Here is a 24,103-nt window from a genome sequence, read left to right as displayed (position 1 = left end):
TGCTAGCCCAAGTACGGCATTTAATGTTACAATATGTAATTTAGTTAAGGTTACAATAAATAGTATTGAATAGGTGGAAACCTTCAGCTTTGGTTTTACATTATATTGCTCTTCAATATGGAATAATATGAAATTTATTACCTATGACGCCGTATAGGCGACCTGTGCATCTATGAGGATGGAGCCCTTCCTGTAATGAATTCTAATGATGTAAATGGCATACAGACCCAGCCCATGAGCCATCGGAATTAACCAATGAAGGTTAAAAATCCCGACTCAGCCAGGAATCAAATCCAGGACCTTCTGGACCAAAGGCCAGCACGCTAACCATTAGCCATGGAGCCGGACAAAGTAAACTCCTGTCCTCATCCTGAGGTGGTGCAGTTCTTTTCAGGCAAACCCCCAATGGAGGTGAGCTGAATGTACCATTCCAACTACATATCAGCCCTCATGCCATTCTTAAATTTCCGGCAGTACCAGGAATCAAACCCGGGCCACCGACGACAGCAGCTAATTGTGCTAACCATTACGCTACAGAGGTGGACTATGTATAATGAAAGTATTTTTCAAATCACTAACTTACTCAAAAAACAAAATTTCATTTAATTCCATAACCCCAACAGCATTACTAACAATAATAAAAATTTCTTGAATTCCGGAATCTATAAAATAAATTGTGCACACTGTGAAGCCAGCTATATAGGTCAGACAGTAAGAAGTTTCATCACCCATTATCAAGAACAAATTAATGCCAAAAAGCACAACAAATACATTTGCTGGACTATAGCAATCTTTTTTCATCAGTTCAAGATTTGTTAATATTACATGTGATAGATTAAGGCACTCTGTTGAATGTACATTAGAACATCTACAGTCATATTGATCAGAAGAACAATCAGACTTGCAATCTTAATGAAATAACCGATAAACTCGAATACCTTTTGACAAAATTATAAAAATATTTCTCCCAGTAAATGAAAATAATAAGCTCACCGGACCAAAAATTAGTCACCGCAGATCAGGGACAGCAAACCTTTTCCTGCCAGGCTGAGTGGCTCAGACGGTTAAGGCGCTGGCCTTCTAACTCCAACTTGGCAGGTTCGATCCTGGCTCAGTCCGGTGGTATTTGAAGGTGCTCAAATACGACAGCCCCGTGTCGGTAGATTTACTGGCACGTAAAAGAGCTCAAATACGACAGCCCCGTGTCGGTAGATTTACTGGCATGTAAAAGAACTCCTGTGGGACTAAATTCCGGCACCTCGGCGTCTCCGAAAACCTTAAAGAGTAGTTAGTGGGACGTAAAACAAATAACATTATTATTATTATTAAACCTTTTCCAACTAGCGTGTCAATTAAGGTCTTATTTAATACTTTTTTCCCGTCTAGTGTGCCACAAGTTCTTTTTATTTAAAATCATTATGAAACCAAACCCCCCTCCCCTCATTTCACTTCATTTAGGTATTGGATTACATTACATATAAATCAATACGACTGAAAGTTCCATGATTTAAATCTGCAAACATCACTGAAAATAACATTTCAAAAAACAGGTAAATTTTAAGAATAAGATATATATTTTGCTTTAATCTAATAACATCTGTGAAAAATACGGCCACAGAAAAATGTGACATATTTCTTTGTGAAAGCGCAATGTTAAAATATGCTATGTTGGTAGATTTTCAACCTATTTATAACATGTTAAAAACATTAAAAATTGTTAGTATGATGTGTGGCATCACAGAAGTCATGTTTGCATGTCACCTAGTGGCACCACGAGTCATAGGTTCGCCGTCCCTGTTCTCTGCCTTCTGTGTTCCAAATATCGTGGAGATCATCGTTATTTTCCATTCTTTCAATGTATACTTAAACAAGACCTTAATTAACACGCTAGTTGGAAAAGGTTTGCCATCCTTGATCTGGGGTGACTCATTTTTTGTCCGGTGAGCTTATTATTTTCATTTACTGGGAGAAATACTTTTATAATTTTGTTAAAAGGTACTGTATTTGAGTTTATTGGTTATTTCATTAAGATTGCCAATTGGATTGTTCTTCTGATCAATATGACTGTAGACGTTCTAATGTACATTCCAAAAAATGCCTTTATCAACCACATGTAAAGTACACATTAAGTTGTTTCTTCTTCATCACTCACTGCTATACAACGCTTATATTCGTACAAGGGTCCTGATCTGTATATGCAATTCAGTGTATAATAATAATAATAATAATAATAATAATAATAATAATAATAATAATAATAATAATCGTATAACAGATGTATACACAGGAGGATTATACATGGTTTACTAGTAACAGATTGCATATAAACGGTGTATAAACCTTGTATAAAAGTTCTACATGGGGGTGGATGCTATTTTAAGGAGGAAAAGGTTGTCCTCATAAGTTCCTCTTAATATGATATGCTGGTAGATTTTCCACCTATTTATTACATGTTAAAAACAAAATGTGTTAGTATGTTGTCTGACGTGCCACAGAAGTCGTGTTCGCAGGTCACCTAGTGGCACGCGTCTACGGTTCGCCAGCACTGCCCTAGATGATGGATGATTAAGCCTGTACAGATGGTGCAGCGAACTAGTCCCATGCTCGTGCACTGCCTCTACGTGAGCATATGAACACACTACATTATTTTATAATTTGACAAGTTGATAAACCTGTTTTTCCAAGTGCTATAATTGCACCACAGGTTTCTCTGGTTATCTCCACTCTTGGAGCCACATTAACGATGCACAATCTGCAAATATCACTAACAGGCTGAAATCCAAACTCTCTTTTTTTCAGTCACATATTTGAATATCCTGTTCTTTATTTCTGGAAACTTCACTCTCTCTCCACAAAACGCCCACTGGTTACTGTTTGTTCAAGATGAGCTTTACGTTTCCTCCAATCACATACTAGTCCCACGGCACAATCACAATTTGCTCTGCTTCTTGAATAATATGGAGATTTTCTTCATCCATGAACGACCCATAAGGAGAACTCAAAACCAGCCATCCTAAACTTGTTTCTACTTAAACTGATGCTATGCAAATGACACTATATGTAAGTGGCACCATTCTTGATTGTGGCGTGAACAGAAATGCCCAACAGAGTGGGCAATAATACACCAACTTTCGGATTTCTGTATGTCAGTATTGTACGAACTCTGACACAAAAAACACCTGCAGCCAAAATATTCACAGCCATATTTTGAATAAAATATGCGGGGATTATTCATATATGTACGGCATTTGAAATTAAACCTGGTTTTTGGGTTTCTTAGGAAATAAATGGGTTTTTCTCAATACTGTGTCTGGGTTTCTGTCTATCGACTGATCTCTGCGAGTGTTAAACTGAAGTGACTGTTGAAAAATATAAACGGACATTTCAGTTTACTGATATTGTACACACTATTACCATAAATTATAGCAAAAATCATCCGTAACTAAATATATTTTTAATGGTCAAAAAAATATCTACCCGTTGGTAGAACAGTAGAACCTTTGTTAACACATGGAAGACTGAACAGGTGCAGTTAGATCTTATGTTGTGGACTGAGCATTTTAGTGAGTTTTCACATTTTTACACAAATATAAGTGATAACCTTACTTACAGTCACAAACTTATTTTGGATTCAGCAATACTTGAGCTACGCATGCATACCTTGTTTTTCAAAATTGGACTAAAACCACTTTTATAAATAAATTTAAAAACCTTTTTTCTAGTTTAATTTTTCACAATGCATATCAAAAACATGTTCCGTATTCACACATACCATGATACATTTATGAAACACAACATACATACTAATCGTTGAGAAATGAAAAAATTTGCATCATTTGCAGAAATTGGCTCTAGTCGTGGATCAGGCGATACGAGAAAATTGCACCCCTCAGCATGAAGAAATCGAATGACAGCACGCACTTCACACTTAGTGGGAGACTCTATTGTCCTAGGCATGTTTACGTGCTCACTGCATGCTCAGAACTGACAAGTGTGTCGTGATGTGGTCAACAGGTATACAAGAGGTACTGTCAACACATCTGCACAACACTTCGTCGGATTCTGACTGTGGTTTTAATTTCGAGACTGATCAGATGTTGAAAAAAAATAGCCCCCGTAATATATTAAATTCCATCCTCTAAGAGTTAAGAGATTGTTTACACTCCTCTGGAATATATATTTACTTGATGGTATATCGAGCTTGTATGTCTTATTAATATTGTTAAAGAGAGTTACGAGAGAGATTAGAAAGGATCAGAGTATTGCATGCTGAGTGTGAGGAAGTGGAGAAGTTCTTTGACTCTGATGGAGCTGAAAAGAACACAGGGAGAGAACAGTAAAACAATATTATATTCCAAGTAGAAATATCCATTTAAAATCCCATGGCAGAAATTCAGATAAGGTGCCTGTTGCCAATGTGCAGTGGTGACACATTTATTGCCCTTAATACCTGCTGCTGAGACTGATTCTTACACTCTGTGTTTTTATTCCTCGGTGACAGCAGCAAAGGAAACCTATAACTGGTTAATACTAGAGAGGGAGGCTGCTGTTCAAATCGAAGAACAGTAGTTCGGGAAAGGTTGAAAAATCTTGAGGAAGAAAAACCAGCAGCAACAGCAGCAGCAAAGAGCACTGGGATGGGAGATTTCCATAAAACAATAGAGAATGCCTGGTAATTTCACGGCCTTGGCTGTATATATTTGTACATGGCTCTTGAATTGTAATTTGGTATTGAAAATTACACCTAAGTCTCGCTGCTGACTACAGTTATTGGCTCATCGAGCAGGTAACATAATGCCAGTAATGGAGATTTATGTAGAATTATGTTCAAGTGGCTGAATTTTTCTGGACTGGGGTTCATTTTCAAAATACGGCACCAGTACAAGAGGACACTGAGTAGGGACTGTAGAAGAGCCATCAGTTTCATTCCTCTAACCACCTTGCAGTTGCCAGCAAAGAGTAGAGTACTTGCGGTTGAGTTTAGTTTGCAGATCAGCCAAAAACAAGGAAAATACCACAGGGCTAAGAGACATCAGAGATAATTGACAACTGTGAGGATGATGTGCCTGATATTTCTACTCCCTGCCAACGGTTCTGTAGGAAGCCAGCAACAAGAGTGTGTGTACGGAATCGTTCAGAGAGCTTAAGGAGTACCGGGGTATGGTCTACAGAATCAAAAGCATTTGAAAAGTCTACATAGCAGATATTCAGCTGTGATTTAGGTGCAATAGTAAATGATGTGAAATTAGGTAGACTAGTCAGATTTTTTGGACAGAAACCCCCAGGTAGGAAACAATGCTTCCTGGTTGCGGTGAAAGAAGACATTGGTGAACAATTTTTCCAAAGATAAAGCATAGTGTGGGGAGAATAGAAATTGGACAATACAATGAAACACTGAATTTCTTACTTGATTTAAACACTGGAACAATATTGGCTTGTTTCCAGGTTAGACGAAAACAGCCCATAGCAAAACATTTGTTACATAATTTTAGCGATAAGGATGCAAAGGCTGCTGGCAGTGCTTTTCAAGAAAGGGGACCTCTGGCATCAAGACTGGTAGCTTTATCAGTAAGAAGGGATTGGAGAAGGTTTTAAAGTTCACTTGAAATACCTGTTAAACAGTTCACTGTGATCAGCTCCATCTGCCATGGTTATCATCAAGCCTCATGCTGACAGAAATCCACTCCATCCTTCTCTTTAAGTTGAAGAGACTCTAGTAGTGCTTGGGATTGTTCCAGATGTTTTTGATGACCGTGTCTAAGCACGTCTTCTAGTCTCTTCTGATCATAAACCCTGCATGGATGCAAATGTTAACAAAGGTATTGTGAGTCTGTAGGTCAGGGAATCTCTCCTCTTATTGTTTATCGTCAGTCTGGTCCCTTGTGATATCCTGTGTAGATACTTGTTGGTAGTAGTCTCATGTGCGGATATGAAATCTTTAATTGTATCTAGAAGCCAGCCATACAGCACGCCTATAGCTGAATTGAAGTCAGCTGGCTCCTCCAGGAAAGGAATTCCAAAACACGAGAAATTGCAGACCAGTCAGCAGAGTGCCAGATATAGGTGAGGAGAAAAGATGTCCTGCTGTGAGGCTTTGAAAAGAGGTGGGGTAGAAAGAATGAAGTATCGAAGAACTGGTGGTCAGTATGGAAAAATTTTCTGCCTGGGGTTATTGTTGAGATTTTGAGGGAGTAGAGCAGGGCCTCTCAGATTGCATGCACCGTGCACAGTGCAAAAGACGACTTTACTTGGTTGACCAGAGTGCAGACCCCCACTCCTCCATTTGGAGCAACAGCACTGTCTCTCTCTTTCCCCATGCCTGTCTCGCTCGCTCCGCCTGTCTCCCTCTTCCTCACTTGCTCCTTAGCGCTCCAGATAGTTCACAATCAGACAGTCCATTACTATGGCAGCACACGTTGTGACAATAGATGCTTAGATCTGATTTTAGTCCTTAAGTGGTGGGACCAAGGTTTAAATGTAGTCTCCCACCAGCAGCAGGAGGCAGAGCAAGCCTCTAATCGCCGAATGACTAGGCCTAGACTAGACCAACAGAACAAGCAGCCTGCAAGTCTGGAAAGAGGTGCACCCAGTCACAGAGAACACCAGAATGTAGTAATTTTCTCTCTTGTTTCACTTCATACAGCATATACCCTAACACTACCATGTCTATTAACCTAGGCCTTGAAAGCATTAATCAAAATATTTTTTTGCTTGTTTTGCTCACATCACTAAATTATTTCCGCTAATCATATTGTGCATCGAAACGTGTACATATTAAAGTTGCACAGAATTGCTACCTTATCAATGGGAAATTTAATGTAATGAAATTTACATTAAGCATAAACCAATTTTGCCACAATAAGCTCCTATAATGTGTATGAATATATTATTTTCATGTCTCTTACCGATCATCAACCTGATAAATTGGTCGCTGTGATGGACAGCATTGAAAACGTGAGTCCCAACAACACTCCGTGTAGTCACTTGGATCGCCAGGGCCAGGACAGGATAGTAAGCCGACTTTTCTGCGCAATGATGCTCCTGATGTATCGTTAAATTCTGCTATACTCACATCTTCCTTCAAACTGCATTGCACACCAACTGGAAGTGAATAAGATCAAACTGTAATATACTCCTAGCTATAGAACAAATTTACTATTAATATATTTAGCACAAGAAAATAAGAAATTAACCATGTACCAACTAATGGACTGCCTTAGTGAATACTTTCTGGCATGGATATCCCATTCATAGAAAATGAAAGAAATGTTCAGTGTAACCTAGACCTACATCCATCAGAGCATACAAATTTATCTTTGTATTAATGCTATCTGCCCTAAAATTTCACTTCTGACCACTTAGCACCAATAGCTCTTCCATAAAATTAATTGGTCTTTGAGACACGAGAACAGTATCTCGTATTCTAACGGGACTGTTTAGGACTATTCGGCATGAGTCTTTGCTGTTTGTGTGTGAGAATGCTGTCTGTTACTGAAATGCAGCTGCACACCAAGGGACTAGCAGGGAGAGAGGAACACGCCAGCGGACTAGTGGAGAGAGATGAACTAGCCACAGGCCCAGCGGGGAGAGAAGTACATTTCATATCGCAGTGTTATTGACACCAGGCATACATTTGTCAATATACAAATCAGTATGATATGAAGCCCTTTATTTTAAAGTAAATGAAACTAATTTACATAAAATTAAATGGCTAGTACATACATTTACAATAATAAAAGGAACATAATAGGACAAAATGACAGAACTGTGTGGGAAGGGGGAGCACAGAAAGAGACACGGACAAACATAAAAAGACAGAGACAATCTCAAAGTCTTCATGTACAGCTGTCTTCAAATAGACAGACATCAATCACAGTTCTTCTACATCCATTTCTTCTCAGCCAAGCTTGTTTCTGTTTCCCAGCTTCATCAGGAGGTAGGCATCAACACACATTAAGGAGCCATCTGTATTTTCCCATATTTATCTGGCTTTCTTCTTATCCTACACTTCCTGGGTTGCCAAGCTGAGTGGCTCAGTTGACAGGTTTCATCCTAGTTCAGTCCGGCGGTAACTGAAGGTGACATCAGCCCCATGTCGGTAGATTTACAGGCATATAAAAGAGCTTCTGCGGAACAAATATCTGGCACCCTGGCATTTCCAAAAACCGTAAAAGTATTTGGTATGACGTAAACCAGTACTGTTGTTATTACTACTACTACTACTTCCCATGTTAAAACTGAAGATCTGTCAAGATGGCCCCTCAACGAGTGTTGATGTCTGCCCTCCTGATAAGGCTGAGAAGCAGAAATGAGCTCATCAGGGGCTGAGAAGAAATGGATGTAGTACTAGGATTGATGAGGAGAGAGCCTATCTATTTGAAAATTGCAGTGTATGAAGACACAGAGATTACCCTCATCTTTTTATGTTTGTCCTTGTTTCTTCTTCTTGTGCTCTCTCTTCTCACACAGTCCTGCCATTGTGTTTGTCCTACTGAATGTTCCTTTTCTTGTTCCTATATCTCTAAACTTATGACTTGACAACTTAATAATTCATCAATGAGTGGCTCTTAAGTTGAACTTGTAATTTCATCAACAATACCAGCAGTCTCTCATGCCTCCTGATTGGGTTCCTGCTTACTGTCTTCTTCACTACTTTTCCCTACCATTACTTATCACTATTTTCTCAACCTCCTGTTTCATAAGTGCATCATCGAGCCAGGATTCTTTCTCAACATCTTTAACTTCTACACAGCTATCCCATTTTTGGTCACTTCTCACAAGCAGTAGTGAGTTAGTTCTTTTTTCAGAGCCAAAAGCAAAAAACTGGAGACAATGTGGCTATTTTTTGTTTCACTCAGTTCCACAGAGTTCGACTGGATTTACAGCATGTCACAGTGAGAGAGAGGTAATAACAGAACAGTTAATCCACTCTCTTTCACAATCCTCTCTACCGTGTACACAGGTTCCAGTTTATCTGGTTTTACAAGTTCCACCAACTCACTCTTGGTCATATTGTCAGTCACAGCAATTTTGCTGTGCATCAAACATGACACTAAAATGTCTTTGAAAGTAGCACATGTGGGAGGTTTGTTTTCCTGAATGGGAATATACGGTGCATTGTCCTGCAGCCACTTCGTGCTGCTCATTTCATCATGGTAAACCTGTGATAGCGACTATGAATCATAAATCAACTCTGCACCTTGAACGAACCCCATTTCACCATCCTCATGAACCACAATACCTCTTTGTCCGATGCCTTGTTTCACCATAATACCTGGAATGTCTTCGTGCTGCCAGCACTTCTTTATCATTAGTGGGTATGAACCCATGACTCATCTGTGTACATGGCAAACTTTCTTTTTTTTGCTAGGGGCTTTACGTCGCACCGACACAGATAGGTCTTATGGCGACGATGGGATAGGAAAGGCCTAGGAGTTGGAAGAAATCGGCCATGGCCTTAATTAAGGTACAGCCCCAGCATTTGCCTGGTGTGAAAATGGGAAACCACGGAAAACCATCTTCAGGGCTGCCGATAGTGGGATTCGAACCTACTATCTCCCGGATGCAAGCTCCCAGCCGCGCGCCTCTACGCGCACGGCCAACTCGCCCGGTGGCAAACTTTTACATCCGTTTTCATTTTGTCTCACTGCACTGAGAAATTCTGTGCACATGCAACAATATCACTACACTCCAATATATGTTTCACATTTTTTACATTTTTTAAAATTAAACCCCATACTTTTTATGAGACTTCACAATGTGTGTTTCCCCTCCTGTAAATAGTATTTTTGTTTTGACAGTAATAAGAAGTTTACACATAGTGAGGATTTCTGTTTGAACTTCATAAAATTGCAGAAATGTTCAGCACACAACACTCTTATTGAATTTGCCAAGCTCATATAATAATAACCCCAAAAGGAAATGACTCCGCATCCACCTAATTCAATACCAATCGGATTCTTAAAATCAAACATATTATTGTTATTATTATTATTATTATTATTATTATTATTATTATTATTATTATTATTATTATTATTAACCAGAACCATTTCCTTTCGAGGTTTCATAAGATAATGGTGTCAGTATGGAGCAGTGAACATGAGATTTATAAACTGCAGTTCGCCAAGAGGGTACAAATCACAGTTTCATCTTCTGCGGCTTTTTCACACTGCCTAGCAATACTATGCATGGTCCTTTCACTTTACTTTCCCATTTACAAAACCGTAAAACATTATATATTAAATTCCTCCAAAGAGAGAGAAGTATTTCATGCAATTTCTTTGGGAGCTCCTGCATTCTATAGAATGCAATGAGATGTCAGATTCTGTATAATTTCCTGGAAAGTTACCAGCTCTCCAGCTAAGAATGGCAGCACTGGAATCCTGCCGACAAAGACTCATGCAATGGGCAATACCCAGTCTCCTTGTTTTGAAAGAAAATGAAAACATGAATTTTATTACTAACAACCTCTCTCAAAAAAAAAAAAAAAAAAATAATAATAATAATAATAATAATAATAATAATAATAATAATAATAATAATAATAATAATAATAATAATAATAAAACCTAAAAGGTAGTTATGCCTACTTGTAATACAAATCAAAATGAAAAACTAATGTCATATTTCTGGAATAATACCATATACGAGGATGGATCAATAATTAGGATTTTGCTAAGGGTTTATTTTTTATGTCACACCGACAGATAGGTCTTATGTCATAGAAAGAAAGAGATCCACCTTATCAATACTTTCTATGACATACTATAGATATCAATACGGAACATCATGAAATTTATTAATCAAGATAGGTCTTATGGCGACGACGGGATAGGAAAGGGCTAGGAGTGGGAAGGAAGCGGCCATGGCCTTAATTACGATACAGCCCCAGCATTTGCCTGGTGTGGAAATGGGACACCAAGGAAAACAATCTTCAGGGCTGCCGGCAGTGAGGTTCGAAACCACTACCTCCTAAATGCATGCTCACAGTTGTTAAGGATTTTTATCAAAACTGGGTGTTACAATTACTTTTATAATAGTTATATCAAATTGATAACACAAAGAGCTCTAAATTTAAAGATGTATATAAATGTCTCATGATGTGTCTATTATCCCACAAAGATTAATCTAGTCTCTGTATTTTAATCATATAGATTTTAAGTCACATACATAATGGTAAAACTTTACAACCTAGTTTAGAATGCTCTGTTCATGTTCTTATACTGGTATAAATATTTCATGTAGCTATATAAAAAGCCTTGCAAAAAATTTCCTAGGCTGATGATGGCACAGGAAGGTGCCGAAACCGGTCCGTAAATTGACAGATAATAAATATGTGATATTTTAAATATATTTCACTATTTATCGTACTGAACAGGTGGAAACTTTTGTCCTTATCTGAAACTCACATGTGAAAGCATACATGCTAATTTAGGCCAAATACAGTGCGTCCATCAAATACAGTACCACATGATACAAATAAAACATTACACAGAAGTGCATCAAAATGTGTTCAACAGATCTCCGTCCCTTTATGGTTGTTTCGGGAATAGGTTGCTAGATCTATGTCAAAAACAATTTAATGTTGTCGCAGACTATGGACAAATAAACGCTGCCGATATTTTTACTACAACAATTTATTAAAAGATCGCCTTTCTGATGATGATCTTGTAGCATAGTGGAGAAATAACAGAAGAGAATATCCAAGACTTGCTCTGCTTGTGAAGAAAATATTGTTTATTCCAGCCTCCAAAGCGGCAAGTGAAGGAAATTTCAGTTCAACTGGTAACTTTATTAGTGATAAGAAGCTCACTTAACCAAGATATACTGCAGTAAATTACATTCTCTTGATTCATTCTGTACTAAAACAGACAAACTCAATAATGATGAATGTTTGTGACTACGTGAAAGACAGTACAAGTTAATGTTCCGTGTCTACTAACGTGACAGGTTGATCTCACAGTGTTTATAGTAAGTTTGTAATTACATTACTTCCATGCATATTTCTTTAAAATATCTGCATGGTGTCCAATATTTTATTGTCAGCCACACTCCTCGTAAGTTTGTTCATTTTAACTTCACTGATACTATCTGTAAGTGCACCAGCCACCTTATCTCAGATTATATACCGCTAGACAAACCTGCTCAAAGTCGACAGAGATACAGTTCTAATGAGCGTGAGCAAACGAACTGGGTTGTTTACAGACCTCTATTCCAACCCTTCCATCTCCTAATATGATACGCGAGAACCAATCAACGTAAAACTATGTTGTAAACACCCATATCCCCAACCTCCCTCCTGAAACAAATTGTTTGAACGCTTTGTCTTGAGATCATGTTAAGATCTACTTTGAATAACTGTGTTTGACAATGCCTAAAGAACAATCTTTGTTGTGGTGGTGATTTTTGTTTTAAGAGGAAGTGCAATAAGGTATCCATCCTCAGCTTTCCAACTCCTACTGGCTGAAGCAATGGCTCCCTGGAGATCCCAACCTCCTTTTTGTGATTGAGGACTACGATCACATTTCATTGTAGCATTTAATAATAATAATAATAATAATGACGTAAAACATGGAACAATCAAACCCACAAGACAAATCTGATGTCAACAAGCACAAAAAGTGATAAGATTTTAACTCATTTCACTCATTTTACCTAAGTTTGCATCCTGGATTGAAGAAAACCTAAAACCAGATTAACTAGCTTCATTGAAGTTTTGTCCCACCACTTCGCGTGATGTTGAGTGATCCTTCTCAGAATACAGAAACATTCCTCAACACAACAGAACAAGATTGTTACTTGAAAATATTGATAATCTGTTAGTTGTAAATTCCTTCCTTTTAAAAAAAAATGCTATTTGTTTGGGGCATCGACCCATGTGGATCTTTTGCCCCTACTGACACCATATTGTATGAACCTGCGTGTAATTGGAATGGCGGTAGTGTGGAATGGTGTATGTGAGGAAAGGAAGATTAAGGACGTCACAAGTCCCCAGGCCACGGTTATTAATCATTACAGTTAAAAAACCCTCACCCAGTCGGGAATCGAACCCGGGGCCACCAGGTGACAGGCGGACGCGTTGCCCCCTACACCGCGGGGCCGGTGTACAATTAAATTATAAGTATTTGTTTATGCCTATTTGGTTGCCTATATTACACAATGGTGCATACTTTTGTATTTTTAGTGCCTGCATGACTGCCTATTTTAACTGTCTTAGCACCTTAAACTCCTGACCCTAACAATGTTATTAGTTTTATGCCCCACTAACTATGTTCACAGTTTTTGGAGATGCCAAGGTGTCAGAATTTAGTCTTACAGGAATTCCTTTATGTGCAGCTAAATCTTGCAACACACTGCTGGCATATTTGAGCACCTTCAAACACCAGCAGACTGAGCTGAGATCGAACCCACCAACCTGGACTCAGCCTGACTCTAGCCAATTTACAGACTGATCCCATCTTGTTGTAAGCTTGAAGATCCCCTCTCTGTAGAAATTAGGATCTTGATGTTCCAGCTAAAATCGAATACCATCCTGTACACTTACATCAACCCAACATACCGTTCTACTAAGACGTGCCTTTAGTGGCCCAAACAAATGAAAATTGGACAGTACTAAATTCAGACCAATAAAGAGAATATTCCATTATGTTTTAGTGAAAGAAATGTCTAAGTTCCAGAACTGCCAGTAGAGTGTAGGGTCTAGCATTATCATGAAGAACTTTAGATGGAAGATCCGGCCTCTTCCTCTATTGCTGCCTTAATTCGTACCGTTGCACAGTACCTCTCCTGTAATGTGTTCTCTGCTCTTCTTAAACTTAAGGTGAAGTAGATTATGTGTACCTCAGAACTTTGGGTGGCCATGAACTTGTTGGCCACTTCAACTATCTTGGCAAATTTCTTTTGTTTTTTGCTAGTTGCTTTACGTTGCACCGACACAGATAGGTCTTATGGCGAGGATGGTATAGGAAAGGCCTAAGAGTAGGCAGGAAGTGGCCATGGCCTTAATTAAGCTACAGCCCCAGCATTTGCCTGGTGTGAAAATGTGAAACCATGGAAAACCATCTTCAAGGCTGCTGACAGTGGGATTCGAACCCACTATCTCCCGGATGCAAGCTCACAGCCACGTGCCCCTGACTGCACGGTCAACTCGCCCGGTTTTGCGCGATTATGTCGCACTCCCTCTCCATCAAAGATCATTTGATTTCAAGAATGAAACAGTATACCCATGCCAGCGTTCCTTTCATCATTAATGTGCTGCAAATGTGTTAAGTGGAAAAAATGAAACATCTTTGCATGCTGTGATAAACAATTTGGCACCTAACATGCACACACAATGTATTAGTGAAGATCCTCATGAATGATGGGATAATAATACCATCACCTTCTACAGTACTGTACATAATTTTTCGTCACAGACCCACCCAAATCATTCCTTCAATTCAGGTGTATTGACAGCAATGGTCCAGAAACATCTGCCGTTGTGATGCTCATTGCCAGTGTCAACTTTTCCACCACAGTAATTTCTATATTATTCTCTGAAGTGTTTGACACTTATTGCTTGCTGATCATTATAGGCTGGATGTTAGGCAAAATGCTAATGCTTTTTTCTTACGAATATCATGCTAACGATTTAATGTACTGAACCCATGACATTTGTGCCCTAAGAACATTATGCATAATGTAACAATTAAACTAAAAGTTGGATTCTTGATAGCATGGATTTGACACGTGACGAGGAGGTGATTACCTTCGGTCCCACGCTCTGGGGTACGTGACGTCAGCCACACGTGTCAACGGCGGAAGAATCTCAAGCCATTTTTGTGAACTATTTCAAAGCGCGTGTACATGGCATGACCCACGCCAAGTCAAAAAAATATAGTGCCTATCAAAGGAGGTCAATCATCTCACAAATCGAACCCGTAAAAGTTTTAAATGTCCATGAACACTACCGCCAGAAATGTAGCAAGCATGTAGTCACTTTCAAAACTCTTGAAATTACAGTTTTGGTAAGTCAGAAGATTTATAGAAATTTTCTTGGCGGCAAAGGGAGAGATCCGAAGAGAGGGGGTAACTGCTATAAATATGAAGGGACGCCATGACGAAGTCTCCTTCTCCGGCATTTGTGATACAAAGCGGACGAAAAATTGTTGAGCTGCTCTGCGAAATCCAACCAACGAAAGTAGACTGAGTTCAACTCCAGATTTCAGCCAGTGTGGCTAGGTCTTGAGTCCATGAGGAGATAAGTTTTCTTGAGTGAAATAATTGTACCAGATAGGACGGTCAAAGTACTGAATAAATTCTAATGTGATTAAGTAATTCGGGTGCCGAAATAATTATAGTCCATCGTGTGCGCCCAGCAAACAAGTGAAGGGTATTTTCTTTTTTTTAATGCTTTATTCCAGGAAACCTGAAGAAACATAATGGTTTGTAAAGCCATGAATGTAAAAATGGCTAAATAAAATGCCAGGGTCGCAGGTGAGCCCTATGACTACATGAGGTAGGTGATTTTCCATCTTACTACCTCTTATATCTTGTCTCGTGATCTCTAAAAGTGTATTTGAATGGGGATATACGACGCAGTGGTCATCCCTACTAAGTTTTGTAAATGTGAGAATACGACTAAAAGAGTCATTTGTTTCATTTTCCACTTGGATAAATTTTTGAAGTCTTGCGAGTGCCGTATAATGTTGTAAAAAGTTATTGAATAGGGTTCCGAAGTGATATCACGTCCAATGTAGATCGTCATCCGTGTGAAGTGTACTGCCTATATTTTGTGATGCCAAATTAAGATGTTCATTCGACGTAAATTTTTCCTGTCTGCAATTTGACGTTAATAATAGTAATCCATGGTCACTCATTTTCAATCGAGTGGAAGCGCGCTGTCGGGTGAGAACCTAGGGTGATGAATTTGGTCACGGAGAGAAACTTTTTTTTTCTATGCCCATTTTAAACTGTGTCTGACTGACAATAAAAAGATCTAGTAGAATGTTTCAGTCATTTTGTTCATAAAAATCAAGTTATTAAATACGATTTCATTTATGCGAAGTTATTCATGAATAATGCATTGTGCCATATTAGACGTCGAGATTTCTAGTGAGGATTTTATTCCAGTTCTTTGTCGATGATAATTGTGGAGCTGGGAAACAGAGGTTAGTTTTGTTGATATGAGATTTGTGAATCAGGTTAGAGTCCTGTCATTGAAGCCGGGACACGGAAGCCCGAGGAATGTTTATATGAGTTGAGATGAGACGAGATGTGCGAATCAGGTTAGAGTCCTGTCATTGAAGCCAGGACATGATAGCCCGAGGAATATTTTATAATGTTGGGAATGGAAAGAAATTCATAGAAATCCATAGCGGTATCAATTGGCGACGCGTATAATTAATGTGGGCATCTTGAAGCATAACCTGTGCATTTTGTTCGTTAGAATATCGTATTTGTTTAATTATGTTGGCAGAGTTTAAAGGGAGCATTTTGAGAAGTCAGTCAGGTAGAACGAACCGGGTGTTTCATGTAACTGCCAAGCGAACTTGGGGGATGAGAGGCCTCAGATGTGATATAATGGGACAGGCGTAGAATTGAGATTGTACTGTATTCCCGGCCAGGGAAAACGTTAAAATGCTGGATTTAGTTGAAATTCATAGCCGGTAATGATCTGAGTATTGTGAAATACTGTAATTGGGGACGTAATGAACATTTGAAATCACGAACTTTGAGTATAAGGAACAGAGTAACCAAATTCAGGGTTGTCCAAAATATAGATACGACCCGTGATGATCGGTTTGTCTGTGAGGGGTGTGCAAAATTCATAAATGGTAATGACGAGATATGACATCGTAATTATATGGCGAGTTGTTTGGTTTGTACGTAGATTATTAGGATATCCAAGTGTTAATAACGGTTAGGACTAGATTAGATTTTAAAAGTGTGAGATCAGGAGACAAGATATATAACTGGACATGGATTATGTAACAATTCTTTTCCAGCCAGATAAAGATCATAAGATTGAATTCACATCACAGCTGCGTAGAAATTCGTGAAGAAACCAGAGTCCGCGGAGATAAAATTTACTGTTCTTTAACATTTCGATAAATCATTTAAATTTATTTAATTATTAAATTCAGTGAAACCGCATTATGAAATAACTTTAATCAAGCGAATAACTTGGAGATGCATTCTGGAAATTTTAGATTGTTTTTCTGGGGGAATATTAAAATATAAAGTAACGTTTAAGGGGACATGTCCGAAGGAAATGGATTGTACTGCCACAAAGTTTGTGTATGCATTGCTATTGTTGTAATTATTGAACTTTGATTGATTGAGCAGTGAATGTGCTGGGGATAGTAAATTGGAACTTTGGTCATCAACCGATGTAACTTAATTGTGTTTAGCCTTCAGCCTAGAAACTTGGATGGTCAGGGGATCATCAATCTCAGTGACTTAGATTAGGGCCATATGCCATTGTAGCATCATTTCCTTGCGGTCAACATCCACAATGACTTTAAAGTAACTTAGAAGATTAGATGTCGGTCCATGACATAGACGCAGGTCACATCGATTCAATTAAGGGTCCATGCCGTAGAACCACTGTGTGGCACACACCGATTGGACGGCCTTAATTATACCCAGAGTCCAGAGTTCGTGTTACGAGGGATGGACCATAACGAATCACTATGATGGTACATGTGGTCTCACATGGAAGCCGAATTTAAGGATTTCCAGACTTTCCTTTCTTAAATGATTAATAATTGAGGCAGTGGTTTCTAGTAAGAATGCCCATCAGGCAGTTACGTTAAAGTCTCACACCAGTGTTCTGACGTTTATGTAAAAATGATTGTGGTGTCCAGTGGACACAATTGACTTCTATGATACCATTGATATATCAAATGACTTCAGAATTTTCCTGAATAAATAGGAATTTTTTAAATAGACCTTTCATTCCAGTAGATAGATTAGAATTACTGAACCCTACCTTTACCTCAGCAAGTGACGAAAAACCCGATACGACCCAAGAGACAGATCTCATGAACTTTGCTGATAGGTAAGGAAGGTAGGTATCCCTCAATATGGACCTAAAGGGTTCAGTACATTCATTTCAGGACCTTAGGGTCTGCTGTCTGCCCAGTTACACCGCTACGGTAATGAGTAGATGATATAGCCTGTGCCTCACCAGGAAATGTCGGTAAATAACCTGATCCCCTAAAGTAACCAATGGCTTTGGGTGAACAAGTTTCCCCTAGGTGGCGTGATCATCCCCTCAGTGTAGGAAATGACACCGGAACCCATCAAGTAGCGTCTGACCAAAGGTTAGGGCTGGCTGCAAAAGTTGTCTGTACTCCATGTTAGGAGCAGACTGATCACCAAATGGCAGCATCTCTAAAATGCCTTTGGGAGTGGCGACCCCACCGTAATAAGTCTAAAATGGAAATGGCACTTTTATATCAGCCTCAGTGAAAGGCTGGGGTGTTCCCCGGAAGCAACGCGCAGTTCTTATGATGGGGAACCTTGAGAATTGGGCAATCAGTACAGAACGATATGAAGATGGCAATAATCAACCTTGTATCACCAACTGGAAAGTCAGAAGAAGAGATTGATTTTATTGAGGAGAAAATTGGGCTTGAGTGAGGTTAAGTAGAGAGGAAAAGGAAAGAAGTTGAGGATGGGATACACTCTCTACTGGAGTGAAAGACATAAGGCAAAGAATGGAATGAGGATAACAATAAACAAGATTTTAGATGAGTATGTAGATAAAATGGACTACATAAGTAATAGAATAATCCATATACAGTTAAGGACAGAGGAATGGAAGGAATGGAAGGGATGGAATAAAGGAATTCATGTAAGTGTATGCACCCCAGACTGGATGCAAATATACCTATGTACAAATTCCTGGAGACACTGAGAAATAAAGGCTGTGGAAGTGACTGTCATGGGAGAAAAGGAATGGAAGAAGCAACCTCTTGGCGGAAAGAGAAAATCGTAGACAGTTGTTAGAGTAGCAGCCTTGCCAGAAGTATCCTTTGATGGAGACAATAGAGTAGTGATAGCAAAAATGAAAGTAGGAAAAATAGTAAGAATGAAAGAAATAAGAGACAAGGAAATAAAAATATAGAGACTAAAAGGCACGGAAGTAAAAGAAAAAATTCAAAATGAATTGAAACAATATACACCCATAAATGAGGTGGAGAATGCGGAAGTGGAATGTGACATGTTCCAGAAGGTACTTGTTAAGCTGTGCAGAGGAGGCTTGTGACAGAATAGCTGAAAGAGTGAAACACAGTGACAAACCATGGTAGAATAAGAGGGTAAAGGAAGCATTAAAAATTAAGAATGAATGGCAATTAGGGATAGGAATAAAGTGGAAGAAAGTATCAGGAAATTAAAAGAAGGCACAAGAAAGTATATACATTTCCATTTATTTAGAAACAACCTCCTGTATTTACAGGCTGCCACTAAGTACAAGGTAAGACATATCAAATTTTCTGTACAGATCTATTAATTGAAGAAAAATCTAAATTATAAAGGAACAGTATAATTAGTGCGGCATTTCAGAGCTGTAGCTGTAGAGGTGGTGTCTCAGGATCTTGATGGAGCCTTGGAGGATGAGGGTCGCAATTTTGGGGATCAGCTTCATTGGGAGTTGGAAGCGCTTCCATGTGGTGACAAAGTGACAAGGTACGGTACTGCGAGCTCCGACCATTATCCCTACTATTTTGATTTCCTGAAGGTGGTATTTAGATTTGTAATAAGGGATAGTGGGTTTGTATTTGTTAATCTTTTCTAGATTAACCTCCTCTGGCTGACCACTATGGTGCTCGAAACTGACAGTCGGATCTAATATGAATCCTTGAGAACTGTTGTCTTTAAATTCCCTGCAAACTACCGTTTATGGCCAGTCCGTGTACCTCCTCATGTACTTTGAATCCCTTCATTCTCAGTTCTTCGGCAATGAAGGATCTGACCTGGTGGTGCCACGTTTCTTAGGAGCTCCCCGCATGTGCAGAAACCCAGGATATGAACAAGAGATTCTTTCTCTGTGGCAATACCGACAGAGGTCGTTGTCCAGGGATCTGCCTGGTACTGAGCATACCGCAGAAACATAAGCAGTCATCTTTATAGCCTCTCTCCACTCGTTATAAGACTGTCCAGTATGATCTCGCACCCAAAAGTTTGCTGGTGTGCACTCTTTGTAAAGTTGTACTCCAAGTCCTTTTTGCGGTATCAGGAGGTGAATTCAATTCACGTTCTCGTAGCTCTTGTGAAGAAAACACTAAAAGCTGGGAAAGCTTTACACGAAAGTTTTAAGAGGATGTGTACAGCAGTGAAAGGATGCCATATGGACTATTATAAGAAGGAAGAAACAAGAAAGTCTACACGAAGCAGGTGAAAGGGAAAGAAAGAGGGGTAGTAACAAAAGCAGAGGAAATAAGGAAAAGATGGAAGGATTACTTTGATGAACTCCTGAATGTGAGAAGGAATGTAGATGGGTCATCCTCCATTGAGGGCAGATCTTGATATAAGTGTTTAGAAAGGGCACTAGGAAAGTTTTGCAATACACAAAAACGGTTGGCTGGACACCCCTGTTATGGTGAGGGATGAAAAGAGGTGTGAAAACCAGTCTAGACGACAGCAAGGCGCGACCTTTACACAAGTTGTTATCAAGCAGTGGGATTGAAATCAAGTTAAGATGTCAGCGTGGTCTAAAGGTAAATACTGTGCAATTATCCGCTACAATTTTGCTCGTGGATTAACTGTTGACCAGTGCCTGGAGGCAATAACTCCTGTGCTGGGGAAGGAATGTCCACATCGGACAACAATCTTCCGCTGGTACAAGGAGCTCCATCTCCATGTCAGAAAGGTTTGTTCTCTTTGGGTGCCCCATTCACTTTCAGAGGAACAAAGGGCACATCGAGCGAAATGGTGCCGAGAAATGCTAAAACAGTTTGAAACTGTACTTCGCGTAACGTCAATAGTATCATTACAGGTGACGAAACTTGGCTTTATTATTACGATGTCCCAACAAAATCGCAGAACAATGTGTGGCTGTTTGAAGATTAGGGTACTCCTGTGACTGTGCGAAAGTCAAGGTCAGTGAAGAAAAGGCTGATTGCAGCGTTCTTCACTAAACGGGGCATCCTGACTCGGGCTGTGCTAGAAACACGAAGGACAGTTACTGCGAAGTGATACAGTGAGACTTGTCTGCCTCAGGTCATCCAGGCTCTCAAGCAGCTCCGTCCAAGGTCACAGCTCAACACTTGGCTCTTGCATCACAACAATGCTCCAGCACATCATGCTAATGTAACAATGGATTTTCTTGCCATATCAGGGTTGACTGTGCTTGATCACCCTCCACACAGTCCTGATCTTGCCCCGTGTGTCTTTGCACTCTTCCCAGAAGTGAAGATGAAGCTGAAAGGGAGGCGTTTTGCATCCAACGAGGAGCTCCTGGCAGCATGGGATCAAGTGTGAAAATGTAACCGAAAAAAAGTGGCAGAGTTGGTTCAGTGACTGGTTTCGATGTATGGAGAAGTGTATTGAGTGTGGTGGAAATTATTTTGAAAAAGTCTAACGCGTTCACTCACACTGCAAAACTTTCCTAGTGCCCTTTGTAAAAATGAAAATATATGTGAAGGATAAAGGTGGGAAGTAAATACGCCAACTAAGTTTCTATAACGTCGGTAGTTGTACAGTGTAGTGTTATAGGGCCACTCCTATTTACATAGTTTAACAAAGATCTGCTGAACAAAATTCGAAGTGAATGAAGATTGTTTGCGGATGACTTGCATAACATAGAGAAAAATACAGAATACTAGTGATAATAGGTTATTACAAGCCGATATAAATATACTCCATATGTGGGCACTCGAAAATAAAATTCTTGAAAATGCACTCTCATAACAATGGGGAAGAAACATAGACAAGGGGACTTTAAATATTGTCTGGGATCGGACACACTGGTAGAGTGTGACTCAGTTAAGTACCTACGAATCAACGTAAAGCGAGATCTAAAATGGGACACCCATGCAGGAAGTGTAATTACTAAAGCGTACAATTCCTTACACTTCAAGATGAGGGTGCTAAAGGGCAGCAGCTCCCAGGAGAAGGCGCAGGTCTATATAGACCTTATCACTCATTACATCAGTCCTGGAATATGGAGCAGCCATATAGGATCCATACCAAACAGGATTCATTAGGGAACTTGAGATGGTACAGCGAAAGGGACTAGAAGGAAACAAACACGGTTATGTGCCATGTTTAATGCCTACACGAATAAGCCAGCTTGGGGAGAGCTGAACAGTCGACTAGAAAAGCCCTGTTACATAAAAAGGACAGATCATCAGCATAAAGAAAAAGGTAGATCGCAGAAAACTAACTACAGTAAATATTCCTTTCTATATCGGTGAGTTGATGATTGGAAAGCATTACCGGCAGCTGTCTTTGAGCCTTTTCTCAGAAATGTAAGATACTGCAAGAATAGACTCTAGCATTCTGTAAACTGTGCATACATTTCTATGTGATGGTGTCATATTTTAACACACGAGAGGTCGCACACATTTTAGAACACGAGAGGTCACACGAAGGCAAATTGCTCACGCTTAATACTTTAATGAGCTGCTGTTTTCCTTTTGCAGTGAATGCTCTGATAAAAATATAAATATGTACCCTGTTTAACTGCCTTTCAACTAGTACTAACATAATTACCCAGTAAAAATATTTTCTCAATGTAAAAAAATTAATGAATTTTTATCTGCAAAATCTGGTAAAATTACGCGAGTTTTCAAAGAGCATGTGAGGTCGCGCGTGAGCAAATTGCCTCAACGTTTGCATTTGTACATTTCAATGAATGATCTGGTCACAACTCAAGATAAAACTACAGCACCACACTTTACTGAAAGCCACCATAAACCGCACAAACTTTACTTAAGAAACTTTCTTGGAAATCCAGTCATGTAAGAATGTCGCGGCAGATGCGAGAGTGAAAGAAAACTTAAACTACTCCGAAACGCAGCAGGCAATACACTGACGATAATCAACGTCAGGCGAGAGAGAGGGACGGATGAAACAAGCGCCCTAAGCCCTGCAGTGGCTAGCAACGATATTATTAACAAATATTTAACAAGTGCGGCAAACTGCCGTGAGCGCGACCTCTCGTGTGTTAATGCAACGCTCAACCCACTGTAGGGGCCGATGACCTTCCATGTTAGGCCCCTTTAAACAACAAGCATCATCATCATCATCAACCCACTGTAAATTTTAGTAATAAGGCATCTGAATGATTTAAGGTTTGTGTGAATTTGTATATGAATGCACTGTATTAACAATGCTAAAGTAATAGTAATTGAACTCTTCAATCTACTGTAAGCCATAGTGTAAAATTTTGAAATACATAAGGTACGTGTGAATTTGTATGCAACAGTGTTGTAATGTTAAGCTAGTAGTAAGCTGGACCTATAGTATTGTAAGCCGTATTGTTAAGCACTGGAAATACTCAAGTTGTGTGCGAATTTGTTTATGATGATGCTGGATGTAGAACGTTAAACTAGTACTATTTATTGTAATATTTTCTTTCAATGGAATTGCTTGTTGTATTCTTGCAGTAGTTGTTGTTCATGTTGGGTAATTATGCTTTAATTTTACTTTATTTTCACACTACTATAAGTGAACATTGCCACTGGGATAATTCCCAATTATTATGTATTTGATAATAATAATAATAATAATAATAATAATAATCATCATCATCATCATCATCATCATCATAATAATTGTACCGGCTGGTACACCTCTATGCCGCACATTTGAATTTTCCGCCTTAAAGTACTCCTCTACTGGAAAAACCGTGAACTTAAAACTGGACCTACCTAAATCTTTCCTATGAAGATGTCACTGTGTGAACTTCGACTTGTTTTTGTTTTCCATTGATCAAGAATGTTGGACATTCTCTCATAGATGTCACTGCCTAAGAACTGTGATCATGCACACTGGTGCGAAGTGTGGGAAATTTCTTGAAAATATTTTGTACTCATAAGTTTTCTTATTACTAAATTTCGTTCTTTCATCTGCGGGTTGGCAATATTAATCTTTTCTTTCCGCCAGTTAT

The 24,103-nt window shown here is 39.2% G+C and overlaps 1 protein-coding gene across 1 annotated transcript in view; it reads right to left on the bottom strand.

Moving 5' to 3' along the window:
- The window catches only part of LOC136863098 (uncharacterized), a 95,128-nt gene that overhangs the window by 58,470 nt on the left and 12,555 nt on the right, over positions 1 to 24,103 (bottom strand). Inside the window, exon 2 of the mRNA XM_067139433.2 lies at positions 6,906 to 7,101. Within this exon, the coding sequence (XP_066995534.2) occupies positions 6,906 to 7,101 (196 nt within the window). The remainder of the gene's footprint in view (positions 1 to 6,905; positions 7,102 to 24,103) is intronic.

This window comes from Anabrus simplex, chromosome 2 (genome assembly GCF_040414725.1).
Source record: "Anabrus simplex isolate iqAnaSimp1 chromosome 2, ASM4041472v1, whole genome shotgun sequence".
Classification (NCBI taxonomy): Eukaryota; Metazoa; Arthropoda; class Insecta; order Orthoptera; family Tettigoniidae; genus Anabrus; species Anabrus simplex.
The sequence above is the reverse complement of the archived record's forward strand: the minus strand, read 5'-3'. Positions and strand labels throughout refer to the sequence as shown.